Source organism: Panthera pardus, unplaced genomic scaffold (genome assembly GCF_024362965.1).
Source record: "Panthera pardus isolate Hobbes unplaced genomic scaffold, ASM2436296v1 HiC_scaffold_11, whole genome shotgun sequence".
Lineage (NCBI taxonomy): Eukaryota > Metazoa > Chordata > Mammalia > Carnivora > Felidae > Panthera > Panthera pardus.
The window spans coordinates 78,817,091-78,836,389 of NW_026526666.1; the positions used below are offsets into that span (position 1 = coordinate 78,817,091).

Below are 19,299 nucleotides of genomic sequence, written 5' to 3' on the forward strand. Positions count from 1 at the left end.
AGCCAGGGAGCTGGAGGCCTCTGCTCTGGCAGAATGGAGCGCTCCCAGGGGAGGAAGCGGGGAGAAGTGTTTGCAAGGCAGCTGGAGTGACGAGTTCACCCTGCTTTGGAGAGAAGGCAAGGGTTGGAACCTGAAATCCCCTTTTGGGGTTATATGAGGTCTGCTGTGGGTTCTCTCTCCTTCCTCCTTTCTTTTTGGGTAAGCAAGTTGCACACCAAGTTCCTAGAAAAGGAGAAAAACACTGGTAGCCCGAAGGGTCATAACTAAAGAGTGACTCACACAGAGCAGATCCTGCTGACGCAGAGCTGCCTCCCTTCGCTCCCGCTGCCCTCGCCCCCTCCTGCCAGGATGAGCCTGGGGGGTCTGGGGGCTCCCAGGGATGTGGGCACCTCCTGCCGACTTGGGTGGTGGGGGCAGGGCAGGGGAGCATGGCCAAGCTTCGGGAGGTCTCGGAGCTGACCGTGTGGCTTCCCGTGGGACAGACTCCAGGCCCTCGGCAGTGTAGGCCGGCTCGGCCCTGCTGCCCGCCGCACAAGGTGTCCTCGGGCCCCACCAGCCTGGCCCACGCAGGGGACATCGAGGCCTGCGGCACAGTCACTGGGAAGCGCAGCCTGCACTGCGCTCTGGGGCCTGTGGTCACAGTGTGGCTCCCCTCACCTGCCGCCTCAGATGGGGTCTTTCCCGGGGTCTCCCATGACCAGTCCCTGCCAGGCGTGCCCACCATCTGAGGAGGAAAGGATAATCCGAGCTGGCAGCTAGCACTCAGATACTAGTCACCACGTCCGGGGCCGCATGCTTTCCCTGGGACTGTCTTCTTGTCACATCCTAACACGGTCCTGGGAAATGGGTGCTAATATTCTGTTTGACAGATGAGGAAACCGAGGTTTGCTTCATCAGAGATTAAATAACGTGCCCAAGGTCTCACAGCCAGGAAATGGCCAAGCTGGGACTGGAACTGGGGAATCTAACTCCCCAGCCCACCAGACGCTGCCCTGAGCGGTCCCTTCCCAGGGCCTCGTGCCTGAGAGATCCCCTGCAGGATGCGTTTCCAGCTGCCATCTGAGCAGAGGGGAAGAACGCAGTGCTTCCTCTCCGTGGGGGCCCTGCCGAAGCGCAGCCCCACGTTCAGGGCAGTGACGTGGGCGGTCCAGAGCTGGAGCAGTCCGCTTCTTGACGTGGTGTCCTTGGCCAGACCCTTGGCCCGCACGCTCAGGCTCTAGCCGCCCCTGGGAGCCACCAGGCAGATTTCTGTGGCATCTGACAGGGCAGGCCTGTATGCAGAGCAAGAGTCGGAGGTTTCTGTTTGGAATGCAGAGGACAGACTAACCTTTGTTTTGTACCAAGCCCTTTGCCAGCAGAATTCCCCGAGATAGCTGAAGGGCCCGCACAGCCTCTTGGTCACAGCTCCCGGGGAATTCCGTGCTCGGGCCCGCACAGCCAATACCTCTGAGCCGACCCGCTCTTCACCCTTGAGACTCATCTGGCAGCCTGAGGACCCCTGGGGGCTGCCCTTCCTGCCATCCTCCAACTTCTCCGCCTAGCCACCGACATGGAGCCCTCTGTGGGGGGCGAGGCGCCCTGCGTCACTGGCCCTCCCCTGCCTACCTGCCCACCCCCACCCCCACAGCCAAGGTGTGGAGTAAGGCGTCCTCCCTGGGCCACTTGCTTCTGTGCACATTGCGAGCTTCATGAAAGGATCAGAGCCCTAAGCTCCTCTCACTCATGATTCCCAGATAGGGGGTTCTGTGGTCTTCTAGGTCAGAGGAGGGTCTGAAGCACAAGACAAGGGGTGAGTTAGCTTTGATGGAACTGAAGGGAAATTCAGGGGCAGGGCACTGGTCAGGGACACATGGGTACCAACTGGTGTCAGTCCAGAGTACAGGCTCTGGAGCCAGACAGACCAAGGCTTGGATCCTGCTCTCTAGCCGTGTGACCCTGGGCCAGCCCCTTTATTACTCTGTGCCTGAACTGCATCATCTGTGAAAATGGGACAGAGAGAAAGTCTCCCTCATAGGCTTTTATGAGGGGTGACTGCAAACAGTCCACAGCAGACACGCAAGCCAGGGCCTGCACCTGCTGAGTACTCCACAAGCATTAGTTTTAGTACTGCCTGTGATGCTGATTGACAATGACAAGGGTGATGACCAAAGGGATCAGCAAAAGGGAACAAAGCCGGCACCATGGGTGGATTCCAGAGCCCTGCTGGACTTACTTTCCTTTGTGTATAAATGAGGGAGCTGAACTAAACCTCTGGTCATTCCAAACCAGATGTCACGTGAGGTTGTTTTGAGAAATCTCTGAAATTGTTCCGAGTCCTAAACTGTAGCCCCCAGGCTCAGCCGGGACAGTGGTTCCCGGGAGTACTTCTGGAGCACTCACCTGGTCAGAGCAACTCATTCCTGTGACCTCAGATGCCCAGGGGACAGCTCAGGTGGTGACAACCAAGGGCAGCTGGCTGGTGTCAGCACCCCCGATGGCACCGCTCACACAGCCGTAGGAAGGCGGTGGGGGCCAGGGGAGCAGAAGAAGATGTGGGTGTGATTCCTTTGTTCCCCAGATGAGAGGTGGGGCAGCCGGGCGCCCGCGGGTACAGACACGGAGGTTTGTTCATTCTCTGCCCCTCTCTCCCAGGACGCATCGGATAACCATCACCAACTTCTGCCTCGGGAAGCATCTTGTGAGCGAGGGGGACCTGCTGAAGGACCAGCGGGGGAGCCCCGCCTACATCAGCCCAGATGTGCTCAGCGGTACGTGCGGTGTGCCAGGCAGCGGGCCCCGAGGCCCCCACCCAGCCAGGGTGTGCAGCAGTTGGTTCCTTCAGCCGGGCGGGTCTGTGGGCAGGCCTGCGCTAGGTGCGCTAGGTGCCGGGGCTTCGGTGGCGATCCAGACCAGTACTGTCCCTCTGTGTGCAAAACTTGGGGCCTTATGGGAGAGGAAGATGGTGACCCTCACGCCGGTGCCTGGTTAATTATTCTCTGAGATCAGTGCTTGGAAGGAATGAAACATATTTCTGTGAGTGTGAACAATGGGTACTTGAAGGACTTTCCTGAGGAAGTGACATTGGAGCTGTGATTGGAAGGATACAGAAGCACTCGAGGGGGTGTGACTGGGCAGAGGAGCACAGAGCAAAGCTGGAGGGCCGTGTGGCTGCTGCTCCGAGAGGGAGGGGGGTGGGCCAGACTAGCAGGGCCTGAGCGAGAACATCATCCCCTATTTCAAGTGTAAAAGGCAGCCATTGAGCAGGTCTTTACCCTGTGCCACCGTGAGTTTGCATTTCAAAGACATCTTTCCCTTTGTTCTGTCCCTGCCTTAGTTGGGTTGGCTCTTCATTTGTTCCTTCCTTCCTTCCTTCCTTCCGCCCGTATTTACCAAGGGCCTACCCCGTAGAAGGCCCTGTTCTAGACACTTCAGATACAACACTGAACAGGCAGACAGACATCCCTGCTGCCATGGATGGTGAGCTGATTTTCTGATGGGGCTGAGACAGATAACACACAAAATGAAAAAGCCAGCTGTGTACTGACTGCCTCCTGATCGTATTGCTAAGCGCTAGGCGCTATGCCGAGCACACGACACACATTATCTGTTTAGAGCCACACAGCTACCCCGTGAGGAAAATATTCCAAGTCCTTTTTTTACAGATGAGCAAAGGCTAGGAGAGATCAAATCTCTTGCCCAAAATCAGAGCTAATGGTAAACGGGAGAACTGAGGCTCCAGCCCGGGGCCGCCTCCTGCCCAAGCCCATGTCCGACTGGGCTTTCTTTCCTTTCCCCTGCGTCCTTTGCCACATCGCGTCTCTGAACCTTAGGGAACCAAGGGCTCCACCTCAGTTCCCATCCATTCCACACGGAGCTTCCGAGGTTGCCTCCGGGGCCGTCATGCCCGGCACGCACGCACGTACCCCTCCTCGCGGTGACAGAGCTGCCCCTTCCCAGGCCATCACATCCTTGCGGGGAGCAGGCTGCCGTAACCCGCCAGAGCATTTGCAACACCTTGGAGGCCTCCCCCAGCTGAGGCCTCTGCTGCAATGCCAGGCCTCTCCTGGGCAGCGCTGCCACTCTCCAGGACCTCGGGCTTTGGGTTGGAGTCACTGTGGCCCTGCTAGAGGGATCCAGGCACCACAGGTGCACCCCAACTCCCTGGGGACCGGCCCAGCCCGGACGCCCTCCACGAGACTCCCCAGCTCATCCCTGTGGGTGGCAGAGCCAGGATGATGAACCGGGCCTGTGACGTGGGGCCTGTGACCGTGTGGGCTGGGGGCAGAAGGGGCCCCCAGAAGGGGCAAGAGGCCCTTGGTCAGGCCTGCTCAGCGATGCCAGGCTAGCGTGTGCAGATACTGCCTGTAGCTGCCGGTGGCCTGTCTCTGGCCCTTCCGGATTCATGCCAGTCTTGGAGGATAAAACAGGAGCCCAGTGCTTCAGAGAGAGCCTGGACCAGAGACCAGAGACCCGGCCTTCAGCCCCCTTCTCCTCGTGGGTTAAAAGCAGAACGCATCCCCGCCTCCCCTCCCCGTGTGGTTAAGAGGATGGAGCAGAAAGATTAGTTACTTTCATGTCCTGCCCTCTGGGCTCAGTGCTGAGGTCAAGGTCGGCCACTTCTCTTCTTCTGTGTGCGGAACGTAGCCTCAGGCATCGGGCCTGGAGCTGTGAAAGGGCAAACATGACCTTGCCAGCGTAGAGTTTATAGTCTGGTTAATAGCTGCGTGATGTTGGAAAAGTTACTGACTTCTCTGGGCCCCAACTGCACATCTGTCTATAAACCAGGGATGGCAATAGCCCCTACTTCATAAGGTCCTGTGGGATCAAATCAGGCCTTTAACCTGCCGTCTGGCTAATGAACATTGGCTGCAATTATCATTACAAAAGGAAGGCTTGAAATTCAGCGTTCCCTCAAAAGCGAAGCTCAAGGAAAGGTTGCCTGCCCAGGCAGGGCTCCCGGGAGAGCTTGTCTGCTGGAGGGGGCCTTCCATCCCCCATCCAGGTCCGGGCAGACGTCCTGGGGCTCAGGCTGAGGGAGCCCACACTGCCCCGGCCGCGGTGCCCCTGCATCCTCGGCCCCCGATTCTTTCATGGGCGTCCCGGCAGGAGCCACCTGCGGCTGCTGCAGGACAAGCCGGTGCCTTTTTTGGAGCCATACTAAGAGTAGTAGCACAGACGGACTCTGTTGGTGACCCCACATGGTGGAGCAGGGTCCAGAAAGGGGCTGCCCTTGAGTTGACCGTGGGGTCAACCGCACAAGGTCACCCAGGCTGCTCTTTGGCAGGGCCGGGGTGACACAGCCTTGGAGAAAGCGTGGCAGAGGCTCATCCCCACAAAACTGCCTGCCACACCAGCCAGGGCAAAGAGATGCTCACTCCCCATGTGGCCCTGTGAGGCCGGCTTCCTGTCCCATTTTGCAGACAAAGGAACAGACTAGATGAAGGAGGCCCGTGGAACAACACTTGTGTGCACAGGTGCCATAGACGCCCATTGGTTAAGCCGCTTGACCCTCAGCGGGCCTGGAGAGACCTTCAGAACCAGTATCTCCCATCCCAAAGGTGTCTGTGGCCACCCAGGCAACTTCAGGACCATCCAGGGATCCTGGATGTCCAGGCGCTGCCTGGTACCCAGGAGGTGACACTGAGGCGCCTGGCAGCATTTCTTCCATGCCCTTGGGGGGCTGAGTCACATTCTGGGGTCTGGGCTGCCGCCGAGTCAGCTGCTGTGCCAGGCAGAATGCTGTCCAAGGACCAGGCGGGCGGGGAACTTTGAAAGGCCTCGGTTCTGTTTTGTTTGTGGGAACAGGTCAGGCAGTGACTGGCACGGGAGGAGCTTGAGCACAGGTGGGTGCGTGGATGGCTTGCCCCGAAAGAGGGAGTAGCAGGGCTTCTGTGGCCGGTCGTGTGGCCTTGGACAAGTGACATTCCCGTGCCTCGTTCTGGAAAAATAGAGACAATATCTAATTCATGGAGTTTGATGGAGGCATAATGAAATAAAAGTGTCTCTTCCAATGCTGTTACAACGTGGATGCTCAGTTAAATGTCTGCTCCCTTCTATTTTGCAGGGACGGAAACTAGCACAGAGAGTTAACTAGATATTCATTCCTTTAGCAAAATATTTGGGTCCGTGCTAGGCACCGGGGCTCAGCGGTGAGCCAAGCAGAGAGGCGCCTGCATCTGAGAACTTACCTCCTTCTAGTGGGGAAGACGACAGAGGGGATCCTTACAGATTGGGCTAAGTGCTTTGGGGTGAGGGGATAGTGATTGGGGTGGGATGGCTAACTGGTCCCGAACCGGGTAGCTCTTTGTTCTACACACACTACTGGCCACCTGCTCTGCGAGCTGCTTTGCTGGGTGCTGGGGCCACAGACCCAGGCCCAGCCCCCAGGAGCTCGCAGCCTGGCAGAGCAGGGCCGGTGTGCAGGTGGGTGGCCTTCGCAAGGCCCAATGTAATCCCTTCTCTTCCGGGAGTCGCTCCAAGGTGGGGCATCAGCCTGCGTGGAGGTAGAGGGAGAGAGTGACAAGGTAGAGGGGTCCCATGGGTGGGATTTCAGGCAGGTGGCTGGTAGGCTGAGGGAATCCCAGCACTTAGCTCTTCCCCGGCTGTGGGCTGAGCGTGTGCGTGTCCATGTGCCCCACAGGCCGGCCGTACCGGGGCAAGCCAAGCGACATGTGGGCCCTGGGCGTGGTGCTCTTCACCATGCTTTACGGCCAGTTCCCCTTCTACGACAGCATCCCACAGGAGCTCTTCCGCAAGATCAAGGCCGCCGAGTACACCATCCCTGAGTGAGTCCTGCTCCCTGGGGAGGGGAGGGAGGCCCAGCCCTCAGGCTTGAGGGACGGAAACAACAAAGTGAGATTTGGAGTCATGGGTCAGAGAGACCCAGCACCAGCCTGCACCGCCTGAGCCCTCTCCCTCTGCCACATCAGGGACGGGCGGGTTTCTGAGAACACCGTGTGTCTCATCCGGAAACTGCTGGTCCTTGACCCCCAGCAGCGCCTCGCCGCGGCCGATGTCCTGGAGGCCCTCAGTGCCATCATCGCATCGTGGTAAGCGGGCAGGTGCTGGGCCAGGTGGAAGGCTGGGTTCTGCCCGGCCTTAGGCACTGCCCATCCCGTTCGGAAAAGCAGCCTAAGGTTGAGCCTGCTTCTTTGCCAGACAGAGTCAGGTTTCCAGATTTTCCCCATGGGCAAGATTGGAAGTGTGCCGGCAGAACTCAGGGTCAAGCATCTCCTGCATGCCAGTTAATGCCAACTGTGGGATTGGCATTATCTGACAGCCTGTGAGGTAGAGATGTCCCCCATTATTGGATGAGAAAACTGAGGCTTGGGAACAGGTCATTCATGTCAAGAATTTGCCGAGCTGTGATCCCCCCAGGTCTGTCTCAGAGCAGTGGGGACCTGGCCTGTCTGGGCTCCGGCCAGCGGGCCTGGGGAGCAGGGGCCAGGGCTGCCCGCGGCCAGCCCGACTCGTCTGTCCCCTGCAGGCAGTCCTTGTCATCTCTGAGCGGGCCTTTGCAAGTGGTTCCTGACATCGACGACCAGATGAGCAATGCAGACAGCTCCCAGGAGGTGAGTCGGGAAGGCCAGATGGGCCATTACCCAGTCCCAAGGGACCAGCGTCCCGGGAGGACAGGCATGGCCGGGGCAGAGATGGCAGCTCCCGGCAGGCCACAAGGCCGCCGTGGCCTCAGCCTCATCCTTTGACGTAGGAAAGGGACACTTAGGTCCTCGGTCTGAGCTGCCTGGGGCCTGCCTTGCATCCGGCTCGGTTGGCAGCCGTGCAAGAGCGCCGTGGGGCAGTGGAGGTGGGGGCCCCGCCTGGCCCTCTCTCAGCTTCCTCTTGCTGCCCAAGCCCTGGCCCTGCTGTGTGCTGGCCCTTTAAACAGCCACATTTCTCTGCCTCTGACTCACAGAGTCTCTCTCTCTCTCAGCCTTTCTGCTCTTCCCTTTCCAGATGATTCATTTTCTCCCAGTTTTCTCTCATTTCCTGCTCCCTGCAATGGAGAAAGTGCCGGGCCTGGGGTGGGGGCAGAAACCAGGGCCTTTGACAGCCGCTGGCAGGTGATCTTAGGGTGCCCCCTGGAGGGCAGGGCTCGGTGAGGCCTGGGAGGGCTGCCGTAAGGCCCCTCCCCCTCCCCCCCCCCACCCACCCACCGCAGGAGGAGCCTCCTGGGACTGCACCAGAGACCACTGACCCTTGAGAAGAGAGTTGCAGGCCCTGCCCTGCCTAGGTGCCACCGCCCCCAGTGCATTCCAGTGGGTCCTCCCCACAGGCCTGGGCGGCCCGTGTCCTTATCCTCCTTTCACGAAAGAGGAAACTGAGGTTCAGAGAGGTGAACTAATCTTCCCAGTCACACAGCTCAGAAGTAGTGGAGCTAAGACTTGACCCCAAGTTCCAGTCCAGAGCCCTGCCCTCCCCGTGTGATGACCAGCATGGGGACAGACCACTTTGGTTTGCTACCGTCTGCCTGGGTGCTCCAGGCTCACCCAGGTGGTGAGCCCCCAGCACCAGACCCCTCTTAGCACTTGACTTGTATGGGCCCCCCACCCCCCCGGCCTCTCGAGACCGCCTCTGAGGGGGGACTCCTGCCCCTCTTCACAGCTGAGGAAAGTAATGCGACCTCTCCCAAGGTCAGTGGGTTAGGATCGGGGTGGGGGGAAGGGATCCGGCTCACGCCCCAGCCCTGTGCTTCAGCTGGGGCGACCCCCAGGACGGCCAGCAGGCTAGGTAGGTCCAGGCTGGGTGGAGGGCTTCAGGGACCCAAACTGCGGGCCACCCAGCCAGACGCGGTCCAAGGGGCTGCTGCCTGGGGAGGGCAGCCTCTGGAGCCGAGTCACCTAACACAGGCTCCCTGCTCTTCTCTCCCCCTCCACCTCTCTCTCTCTCTCTCTCTCTCTCTCTCTCTCTCTCTCTCTCTGTGTGTGTCTCTGTCTCTGCCCAAAGGCGAAGGTGACCGAGGAGTGCTCCCAGTATGAGTTTGAGAACTACATGCGGCAGCAGCTGCTGCTGGCCGAGGAGAAGAGCTCCGTACACGAGGCCCGGAGCTGGGTGCCCAAGCGGCAGTTCGGCAGCGTGCCCCCCGTGCGGCGGCTGGGCCACGACGCGCAGCCCATGAACCCCTTGGACGCGGCCATCCTGGCGCAGCGCTACCTGCGCAAGTAGCCCCCTCGGGCAGGGCGCCAGCACCACCCGCCAACCTCTTCCCGGCCCCCCCAGCCCCCCGGCAGGCGGCCCGAACTCTCTCCCAGGCCGCGGCGGGGACGGGGCAGGGACAGCGCAGGTCACACGGGGTCAGCAGAGGTACCACGAAGCTACCTTGGGAATGATTGCTTGATTGTTTGGTTTTTTAATCTGAGAAGCCTAGATAACTAATCTGCTTTTAATCATGACGTTTTAATCTACCTCTGGCTCTTTAACCATGCTGTCTCTGGACTGAGTGAGAGGGAGGAGGAGGGAGCCCGCCCACCGCCCAGCGGCCAGGCCAGGGCGGCTGTCCCCCTACAGACAAATAAGCTGAAGGCGCAGCTCGCTGCTGGCTCCCAAAACGAACGCCCACTCCCCACCGCCCTCCCCGGCCCCCCCCACCCCCAGTCTGTTTCCATCCCTCCCCTCTGACCCCAGGCCCCTCAGTCCAAGCTTTGGAAAACCTTCACCTCATCTTAAGCAGAATTCAGATATATTTATTTTTGTACTGAAACCAACTTCTCTCCCATCTCTAGGTGGCTCCGCCCATGGCCACTCCCTGCCCCCCCCCACCCCCCACACCCCCCCCCCCCCCCCGGCTGGACAGCAGGGAGTCCACCGCCCACAGATGGGCCCCCTCCTCATCCCCCAGGCTCAGAAGCCCCTTCTTGCCGGCCCCCCCACCTCCAGCCCACCGGTCCCTCCTGTTTCTGGTGATGGGGAGGCCTTTCTAGACTTGGTTCTCTTTCTCCCATCTCAGTAGCTTCTCTGAGGTGCTGTACACCCTCGCGTTAACCCTGGTTTCCTTCTGCACCCCTCACTGTGGTACCGAGGTGACGTTGACAGATGTGAAAGGGGTGCCTGGTGGTCGGGCGGGGAGGGGCGTGCCGGGCTGGCCGTGGACAGACGGGCCCTGCCCGCACGCCCTCTTGCTCCCCACACCCCTCTGTGTTCGCGGAGCGGTGGGGACATCTCCCCTCCTGTTCTTGCCCCATAACGGATGGGGTGTCTCTCCCAGCAGACCCTGGCCAGGCCCCTTCATGTGGGCCGTGGGGCTTGTGGGGAGAGCTGCAGGGCCTGGGGGGTCTGCCTGGCTTGAGAACAGGCCTGTTGCCCTTTTTGAGCCGAGATTTTGAAGTGGATGCCCGTCTTGCCAGAACACTGTTCTCACCAGAATGTCCTTCCCTCCCGCTCTCCCTCACTGGACTTGGCCTTGCCCAGGGCCAAGCAAAGACCCCTCCTCTGGCCTACCCCCTCCAGGCACCCCCGGAAAGGCTGAGTGTGCACTTCCAGGCAGCCCTGGGCCCCTCAGGTCCTTCCTGTCTGTTCTCGTTCCCCAATGGGGAGGTGACCGCGGCCTGTGTGACCTTGTTTCCCAGAGTGTGAGCCGCCCCCCCCCCCCAAAAAGCTGACTCACTGTGAGTGACTTGGGCAAGTTCCCAAACCTCCTTGTGCCTCAGTTTCCCCATCTGGAAAAAATGGGGCCACCTCTTGCCAGCAGTAGCAGGGCCGCCCATGCCCCTTCCTCCCCATGCCCCCATCCCAGCACTTGGGCGCCTCATGCCTCTGCCTCAGTGGGTCTGTGGGAGCCCGCCTGAGCCCAGCACTTACTCCCCCTGAGCACGAAGCCCTGCCTCTATCGGCTGGCCAGCGGCTGAGAGCCAGGGCGTTGTGCTGCAGGGGCAGGGGATGTCCTCTTTTCTATATTTATTTCAAAAAGTCTCCCAAGGGAGCAGAAATGCAGTCTGGCCTAGGGCTCCCAGCCCCTGGGACTGTCCTCCTGTGAGGGTCTCAGCCGGGCCCCTGCCCAGACCCTCCGGGCCTTCTGGCCACGTGCCGGCTCTCCCCTCCTTTTCAAAGCAATACCCTCCGGGTCTGCAGGGCCTTATCAGACCGGCTGGGCCTCTGGGTCAGCCCACGTGTCTGATTGGGTTTGTGTCAAAGCAAACGGGAGGAGGCTGGGCCAGCCCTCACTGGGCGTCACACAAGGGGAGGTCCTGTCGTAAAGACACAAAACAAAACAGAAAAAGTCACAAAAAAGTTTGTATAAAGACATATTTTTGTACTACACGGGGACTCTTCCTGCATGTCAGCAATAAAACTTCCTGACCTGGAGCCGGTGTGGCCTGTACCGTCTGCTGTTCTTGCCCTTCTCACCTGTGTGTCTGTGCTCCCCCCCCCCCCCCGCCCCCAGCCAGGCAGCGCGGGCTTCCTGCAGCTCTGCCCCCCCCCTCCAACCCAGGACAACACCCCTACCCCCAGTCGCCCAACCAGCGCCACCGCCTGGATGGGGGACCGGAACTCCCCAGGCGGTCTCCCACCCACTAGTGCGCACCCCCACCGAGTGCCCCAGGGTGCTCTCCCTGCTTGGCCTGCTCAGCCCTGGACCGGTGCAGGCAGGAGGCAGCCCGGAGCGGCCGCTCACAGAGTAGTGATGTGGGAGCGACCACCTGGGGTCGGGGGGGACCTGGCCAGCCAGACTGCCCATGCGCCCACAGGCCCATCCAGGGCAACTGGGGTAAGAAGGGCCAGGCAGGCCTTTTCCTGCACTGCCCTCCCCCCTCGCTCCCTTCCATAGGAAGCCACGGGGCTTCCTTCCTTCCTTTCTTTCCTTCCTTCCTTTGTCTGAATTTAGACTTTGCGGATGGAGCACGGAGCGGTGACGCTGGAGGTAGGCCGGCCCCTCCCTCCGCACACCACAGTGCCCCGGAAGACGCATTTCTATGTTGGGGAACCCACACAGAAGAGGAGCAGAGCTCCACGCCGAGGAGCCCCCTCCCAGTCAAGCATCCACACGGCAAGAGTGAGAAGGCCCTGGGTCTCTACAGGTACTCAGAGCCGCCTCCGGCCCCTCGCCCCTACCCTCCACCACGCCCACCCGGCAGCCAAGTGGCCCCCACCTCCCTGGTCACTCCCAAGTCTACACACATTTCCCCCGTCTCACCTGACCCGTAACTTGGCTGTCGAGCTGTCCCGATGCTCGGCCAGAAGGCACGCCCGCCCCCAGCGCGCCATTGCCGCACTCTGGCTCTGCCGGCGGCTGCGCCTGGGCCTCGTCCCCATGTCCGCCTCCTTTCTGTCCCCCCACCTGATCAGCCCCAGTTCCGTGAACAGGTGTCTCCTGCGCACACGCATGGATCAGGCTTTCCACTCACCGACACAGGCAGGGACTCTGTTTTGCTGACTAGCGTGTCCCCCGCACCTAGAACTGGCTTGGCGTGCAGCTCGCGCACCAGAACTGTTGGTTCGTTGATCTAAACTTATCAGATGGCTCCTCCGTTTTTATTGTGAGCCCTGGAAGCCACGGAAGGGGAAGGTACCAGAAAGGTGGGGGGGGGGGGGGGGCGATCAACAGCCTCCTCTGCTCCTGAGAAGTCCAACAAGAACTGAGCAGTTTCTATCAGCTTTAGCTACCTCGCGGTCTCCAGCGTATCAGGGAAGGCAGACTGGAGCTGCCCAGCTCTCTGAGGTGGGGAAAGGAGGGAATGGAGTCTCGGTGGCTCAGTTGCTCAGGTTCCAAAACCAACCTTGCCTTGACTTCTTGCCCCTCCTGCAGTCCTAACCCACTGCTAATCCTGTCACCAGCCAGGCAGAATCTGACCACTTCTCCCAGCCCCTCCTGTTGCTTCCTGCTCTCCCCGCTCCCACCCTGCCCCTACAACAGCCCAAGGGCCACACGGCAGCCAGAATGAGCCTTTGGGAAGTCCGATTTTGTCCCCCTCCTGCTGACACCTCTGATGGCTTCCATCCCACGCAGGATAACATCCAGATGTCTGTCTGTGTCTTAGAGAGCTCCACACCACAGGGCTCTACACCTGGCCTCCCTCTGACTTGTGGGCCCCCCACCCCTCCTCACTCCCTGTGCCAGCCACACTGGGCTCCTTGCTGATCCCAAAGGAGGGTTCCACCTCAGGGCCTTCGTATAGGCTATTACTTCTGGAAGCCTCTTGCCCCAGATACTTACATGGCTCCTTCCCTGGCTTCCCTCTGCTCAAAATGTCACCTCCTCAGAGAGGCTGTTCCTGAACATGTGGCCTTCTCTAACCCCTCACCCTGCTCTGTGTTCCTCCACTGGGCTTATCACAGCCTCATATCAGATCCTATATCAGATTATTAGTTATATCTGTCTTCCCTCCTCAAACGCTGAGCTCCATGAGGGGAGGACTCCTTGCTGTGCATCTGTGTGGGGGCGAGGGAGTCGGGGGGAGCTTATCAGAATGACAGGGGTGCTGCTGGCATTTGGGGGGGGTGCGGAGACAGCCCCACAAGGCAGGCAGATTCCACATCCTGCACGACATGAGTGAAAAGTTGTTTACAATGACCAGAGCCAAGAATCTAACTCCATCTTATACATAAACACAAAGGACTGGCAGACACATAACATACACTGAATCTTCTGGGAATGCAACCCCTGTGTAAAAGTGGAGGAAATCGGTACTCGGTCTTGTTCAGAACTTTACCAAGAGCCCTTCACCGTTTCCGTGACACCACCGCAATGTCCCAGTGCCTCAGAGCTGTCACCTGCCTGGCAATTGACCCCGTCACAAACACAGATCATTACCTTTCGTTTATATTACGTTGTATTTTTAATTACATGTGGAGGTGGGTATATTAGCCATAAGTTTCGTTTCAGGGGCATAAAAGCAGCAACATAAAGTATTGTGAAAAGGCGGCTTTGGGTCTGACTGGGTGGAGAACCGTGACCTAAAACGGCCCCGTGGAAGGCTGGTGGGGAGCTTGGGCTCCAAAGTTCACGTCCAGACCCCACCCCTTACGGCCACATGACCACACACACGTGCTTGACCTGAGCCTCACTTTCCTCCTCTGTACAATGGGAGTCATGCTACAAACTACATAGGGTTACCGGGGGATCTGAAGGTGAAATGTGCACATAGCACTTCGCTAAGTACCAGCTACCGGGAGGGCACTCGTACCCGTAACTGTTACTGTTCATTGTGCAAACTCCACTGTGCCCTCTGCCCAGCAGCTGTCCCAGGGCTAAAGGGCGTTCAGAGGGCTGGGCAGGTTTAAGGAAGCCACCGGTTGGTCACCTTCTCTCCTCCGTCTGAGACCCAATCAGCTCCTGAACCCCTCAGTGGGGAGGCCCCAGTGTCAGGAATAGAGCTGCTGAGGCCAATCCCCAGCTCGGCCACTGGGGAAGGGGGCAGGGTCGTGTCCTGCGTGGGGCTTTGAAAACGCCAGCCCCCCTGAGATCCCTCCCACAGGTCTGTTTCTCTCGGTCCCCTGACCTCCCATCAAGACCTGTCTTGGGGCGCCTGGGTGGCTCAGTCAGTTAAGCATCCGACTCTCGATTTCAGTCGGCTCAGGTTATGATGTCACAGATCCGGGAGCTCGAGCCCCGTGTCAGGCTCTGTGCTAACAGTGAGGAGCCTGCAAGGGATTCTCTCTCTCCCCCTCTCTCTGCCCCTTCTGTGTGCACACCCGTGCTCTCTCTTTCTCTGTCAAAATAAACATGAAAAAAAAAGACCTGTCTTTCCTGTGTTTCATCTTAGGATCACTCTCTGTGCCTCCCAAGGTGACAAATCTCAAGTCTCACAGGCTGACAGGAAAGCGGAGAGGCAGCCCGCAAGCGGGCAGGGGGGCAGGCCTCAGGTCAGAGGCCGGCAGACAGGGCGGAAAATCAGCAGGTGGACCGACGGGAGGCACGCCAGGCCGTGATACATGTGCAGAGACCCGGGCAGCACAACAGGAAAGCAGGCGGCTGGGCAGACCGGCGGCCAGGCTGGCGGGCAGCGCGAGGCAGGCCGAAAAGCAGATAGGCAGGTGGCCAGGAGGGCATGAGGCTGTGGGGATGGATGGCCTTTGGGCACATCCCCCAGGGCCGCCCGGAGCAGCCCTCAGCCGCTTTTGAACCTTTCCAGGGCCAGGCTGCTGCTTCTCCCACCCAGCCGAGCCTGGCCACATGCAACCCCCGCCTAGGGAAGGCGGCGCTCTGGGCCCAGGAACCGGCTCAACCCCCACTCTGCTCCAGCCTGGCCGCCTGCTTCACCAGGGCCGAGTCACGCCTGACCCACTCCAAACACACAAGTCACACACCAGTCCAGATACAGACACCTGTGTCTGCAGGGAGCAATCCCCAGAGGTCCGCATAGCACGCTCACGGCTTAACATGAGCGTATCCCAATCCGATGCCGCCCTCACAGGTCCGGCGAGGGGGGGGGTGGGGCACGCATGTGGAGCCCCACGAAGACACAGGTGCAAAGGGAGGCACAGCATCCTCAAGGGGGGTCGCGGAAGCACCGCCGCAGCACACGCCACTGTTCACTCGGGTGGGAGGCATTCCGCAGCTCACTGCACCCGTGGAAACCCACCGGTACCACAGCCAGTGGTTAGATTCTGGCCTCACCCTCGCCTCTCCGCCCAGTGTGCCATGGCCGCCCTTGTCCTCGTCCTGGCCGACTCCTCCTCCCACCTCACCCGTCTCTCGCCGACTCCTCCACGAGAGCCCTCGAGGTTGCGGCATCCGAGCTCAGGCTTCGGCGGCTTACTCTTCCCTCCCGGCCCCAGAGGTGATCCCACCCGCTCCCGGAGTGTCCAATCCATCTTAGGTGTTGAGGGCCCTCAACTGCGCGTCCCGCCCAGACCCCTGGCGGCTTCCTCCCTCTGCCACCACCCCTAGGTATGTGGGGGACATCGCGTATCTAACAATCTAGCCTGAAGCTCTGCCCCCAAACCTGCTCCGCACAGAAGCGCCCTCAGGTGTTCAGGCCCAACATCAAGCCGTCCCCCCACATTTTCCCTCACGTCCACGTCCAAGGCGGGAATTGTTGAAAGCTTGAAGGTGATGCCCTCACCTCCTCCAGGGGGACTTCCGAGCCAAGCCCCGGGGCGCTGTTTGATCAGATGGCCGCAGTCGCTCACTGCTCTCCCTGTCGCGGCCCATGCTACACTGAGCGCCCACGGAGGGTCTCTCCAAAGTACGTCAGGACCCGTGACGCTCCCCTGAGACTCTCAGGGTTCCCCACCACACTGACGGTAAAGTCCGAGCACCCTCCACTTCACCCCAAGACACTCCTGCCTCAGAGCTGGCCCCCACTCCTGCCCGGACACTCTTCCCGCCCCCCCCCCCCATCCCGCAGTGGCAGGATTCAGGCCTCGCCTCCAGTGCCCTCCAGGTGTTCTCCACCACCCTCTGAGCCTTAACACCCAGGCTACCTTTATCATGTAATGTCTGTAATGTCCTTTCCATGAGGGCAGACATTTGTGTTCTGTTTATGGCCCAACGAACCCCCATTACTAGGAGGTCCTGGGCAGATGCCCTCAGTTAGCATCTGCTGATGAGTGGCTGTATGGATTTATCCACAGCCGTACCCACACCCACACAAATGCTCACAGACAACACGAAAATGGACGTGCACACATACACATATGGGCAGAAATGCCTCCGCGCACATACACAAAACACCCAGGAGTCCTTTCCCACCCCCATGGGGGCCAGTCTTCCCTTTCTCCATCTAGATCTGCCCTCTGCTTGAACCCAGGCTCAGGACTAGGAGTGGGGGGTCTCCAGCCTGGACAGAGAGGGGGGTCACTGGCCCACAGGCCTCAGGCAGAGCCTTCAGCTATGTCTGCAATTTCCTCTCCCCCTTCCTTCCCTCCTCCTCTCTGAGGCTCCCGCCAAGAAGGCCTCCCCCTCACCCCAAGCCCCAACACAGGAAGGGGGGCCCAGCAGGGGGGGCTGAGAGTCTGAGCAGGAAGAAGCCTCAGGCCGCACACGCGGATCACACAACACATGGTACCCTCGAGCCCTGCGCCCAGGCGGGCATGGATGAGGCCGCATCCCGCATCGGCAGGTTTATCCGGGAGCGAAACGCGTCACTTCACTGCCTCCTGCTCTTGTGAAGGGCACAGGGGGCCAGAAGTTCCAGGCTGGGCTCTGCAAGGCCGGCCTGCGCCTGGCTCCCAGCCGGACTCCAACATTCATTAACCCTGTGTGACAAGATCTCTGCCAGCTGGACACACTCACCCAGCCTGGGCCCTGGGAGGAGGGCATGAGAGCCCCCTCCGTTGTAAGGTGAACATCTGGGGGAGGACTGGAGAAAAGGAGCAATCTTCCCTGGGTGAGGGGGCCTCCTGGGAGGAAGAGCAAGGTGTAGAGGAGGGGTTAAGAGCCCGGGGCTCTAGAGGCAGAGAGCAGTGGATTCAAATCCTGACCGTTTGGTAAAATTATTCAACCACTCCGTGACTCAGTTTACTTATCTGCCAAGTGGCGACAATGGTACTCACGTTCTAGGATTGTTAGAATATCGTAAAGGGCACTCACGCACTGCCTGGCACCCAGGCAGAACTTCATCCTACTATTATTGTTGTTATTGGTAGCTTGGGGGCGGGACGCTGCCACCGGCCTCCCCAGCGGTTTCCTGTGGGGGAGCCGGCGGCCCCGCGGGCCTCGCTCCCCCTCCTCCCAGTCGCTCGCTCCTCTCCCCTTCCTCTCCCGGCCCTTTTCCTCCCCGCCTCCCCCCGCCCCGCCCCGCCCCGCCTCTTTCCTCGGAGGAAACTTTCCGCCGGCTGGTCCATCGGCCCGTGTCCGGCCCGCGCTGCCGCGGCCTGGGAGCCGAGAGGGGCAGGCGGGGCGGCCGGGACCGGACGGGGCGGCAGCGGCCGGGTCCAGGGTGTATGCGGCGGCCGGACGCGCCGGGGCCGGCAGCGGGGAAGCGGGGCGCTGACGGTGAGTGAGCCGGGGCCTCCGGGCCGGTGGGTCCCCGCGGGGCGGGCTGGACGGGAGAGGGAGGCGGCTTCCCCTGCCGGGAGCCCGCCCTGGGAGTGGGGAAGGCGCTCGCGTCTCTCTCCTCCATCCCACTGCCGGGACGTCGAAGCCGGGCCTCATTTGGAGACCCGACGAGGGGGCGGAGTCTTCTGCGGCCCACTCCCCTGACCCCTCCAGTTAGAGGGGCGTCTGCGCCCTGGGAAAGGGTCCCCCAGGCCGGGCCCAGGTCTGTAACGAAGTTAGGGAGCTGCTGTCGCCAAGGTGGGCCCTAGGGCTGCTCTTCCAGGGAGGAGCTGCCCGGAGGAAGCGGGTAGGGGCAGCTCTAGGCTGAGGATTGGGATCTGACCTTGCTGACCTCGCAGGCTGGCCGGGGGGCTGCCCTTCCACCCCCGGAGCGCAGCATGGACGCCCCCAGAAGGGACATGGAGTTGCTCAGCAACAGCCTGGCGGCCTACGCACACATCCGCGGTGAGGGCGGGCCCCGGGGGGCACGGGCCCCTCCCTGCCCCTCTGAGCCCCCACTCCACCCCTTCCCTCCCCACCTCCCTCGCCCCCCCCCCCCCCACCGCCCGAGGGCGGCTACCTACTCTCTCAAATAAGGAGTACTGTCCTTGGCCCCCAAACTTAGAAGCGGGGGGAGCTCCCCTAAATGGAATGGGGAGCCAGGGCTCCTGCATGACTTCTGCCCTCTGACCCCCAGCTAACCCCGAGAGCTTTGGCCTCTACTTCGTGCTGGGAGTCTGCTTTGGCCTGCTGCTAACGCTGTGCCTACTAGTCATCAGCATCTCCTGTGCGCCCCGCCCGCGGCCCCGGGCCCCTGCTCCGCGCCGGGACCCCCGCAGCAGCACCCTGGAGCCCGAGGACGACGACGATGAGGACGAAGAGGACACGGTGACGAGGCTGGGCCCCGACGACACGCTCCCAGGCCCAGAGCTATCCGCCGAACCCGACGGGCCCCTGAGCGTCAACGTCTTCACGTCGGCAGAGGAGCTGGAGCGGGCGCAGCGCCTGGAGGAGCGCGAGCGGATCCTTAGGGAGATTTGGCGCACCGGACAGCCGGACCTGCTGGGTACTGGCACGCTGGGGCCCAGCTCCACGGCCACAGGCACCCTGGGTCGTATGCACTATTACTGACCTGTCCCGCTCCCGCTGCGAGGCACTCTGAGTACTGGTCAGGGGAGTGAACTCAGAGCTGCCCCAGGACGTTGGAACTGCCCCTGCCTGCGGTGCTATGGAGGCCCCACCCCCCACAGCTTCCTCAGTGCTGTTGCGCATGGATCCCCACCTTCCGGGACCCCCAGTCCTGCCAGAAAGCCCGTGGGGGACGACAGGACACAGGATCCCCAGCCTCTCTCTGGGGACCGGTTAAGAGATGAAGTGACCAATGAAAACTGCATTCTCAGTGA

At 60.8% G+C, this 19,299-nt stretch overlaps 2 protein-coding genes across 4 annotated transcripts in view; both read left to right on the plus strand.

Moving 5' to 3' along the window:
• Positions 1-9,383, plus strand: part of STK40 (serine/threonine kinase 40) — a 38,728-nt gene extending 29,345 nt beyond the window's left edge. For all 3 annotated transcript variants that reach the window (XM_019430205.2, XM_019430202.2, XM_019430204.2), the window contains exons 7-11: positions 2,632-2,747; positions 6,620-6,764; positions 6,909-7,028; positions 7,466-7,550; positions 8,926-9,383. In XM_019430205.2, the coding sequence (XP_019285750.1) occupies positions 2,632-2,747; positions 6,620-6,764; positions 6,909-7,028; positions 7,466-7,550; positions 8,926-9,144 (685 nt within the window). In that variant the 3' untranslated portion in view covers positions 9,145-9,383. The remainder of the gene's footprint in view (positions 1-2,631; positions 2,748-6,619; positions 6,765-6,908; positions 7,029-7,465; positions 7,551-8,925) is intronic.
• Positions 9,384-16,911: 7,528 nt separating this feature from the next.
• EVA1B (eva-1 homolog B) lies at positions 16,912-19,299 on the plus strand. The gene is made up of 3 exons (XM_019430157.2): positions 16,912-17,854; positions 18,256-18,361; positions 18,594-19,299. The coding sequence occupies exons 2-3, from the start codon at positions 18,295-18,297 to the stop codon at positions 19,025-19,027; spliced, it is 501 nt and encodes a 166-aa protein (XP_019285702.1). The 5' UTR covers positions 16,912-17,854; positions 18,256-18,294; the 3' UTR covers positions 19,028-19,299.

Coding starts and splice junctions, on each gene's coding strand:
- EVA1B (XM_019430157.2), top strand. CDS start 18,295: ATGGACGCCCCCAGAAGGGACATGGAGTTGCTCAGCAACAGCCTGGCG. Junction 18,362..18,593: donor GGCCTACGCACACATCCGCG/GTGAGGGCGGGC, acceptor TCTGACCCCCAG/CTAACCCCGAGAGCTTTGGC.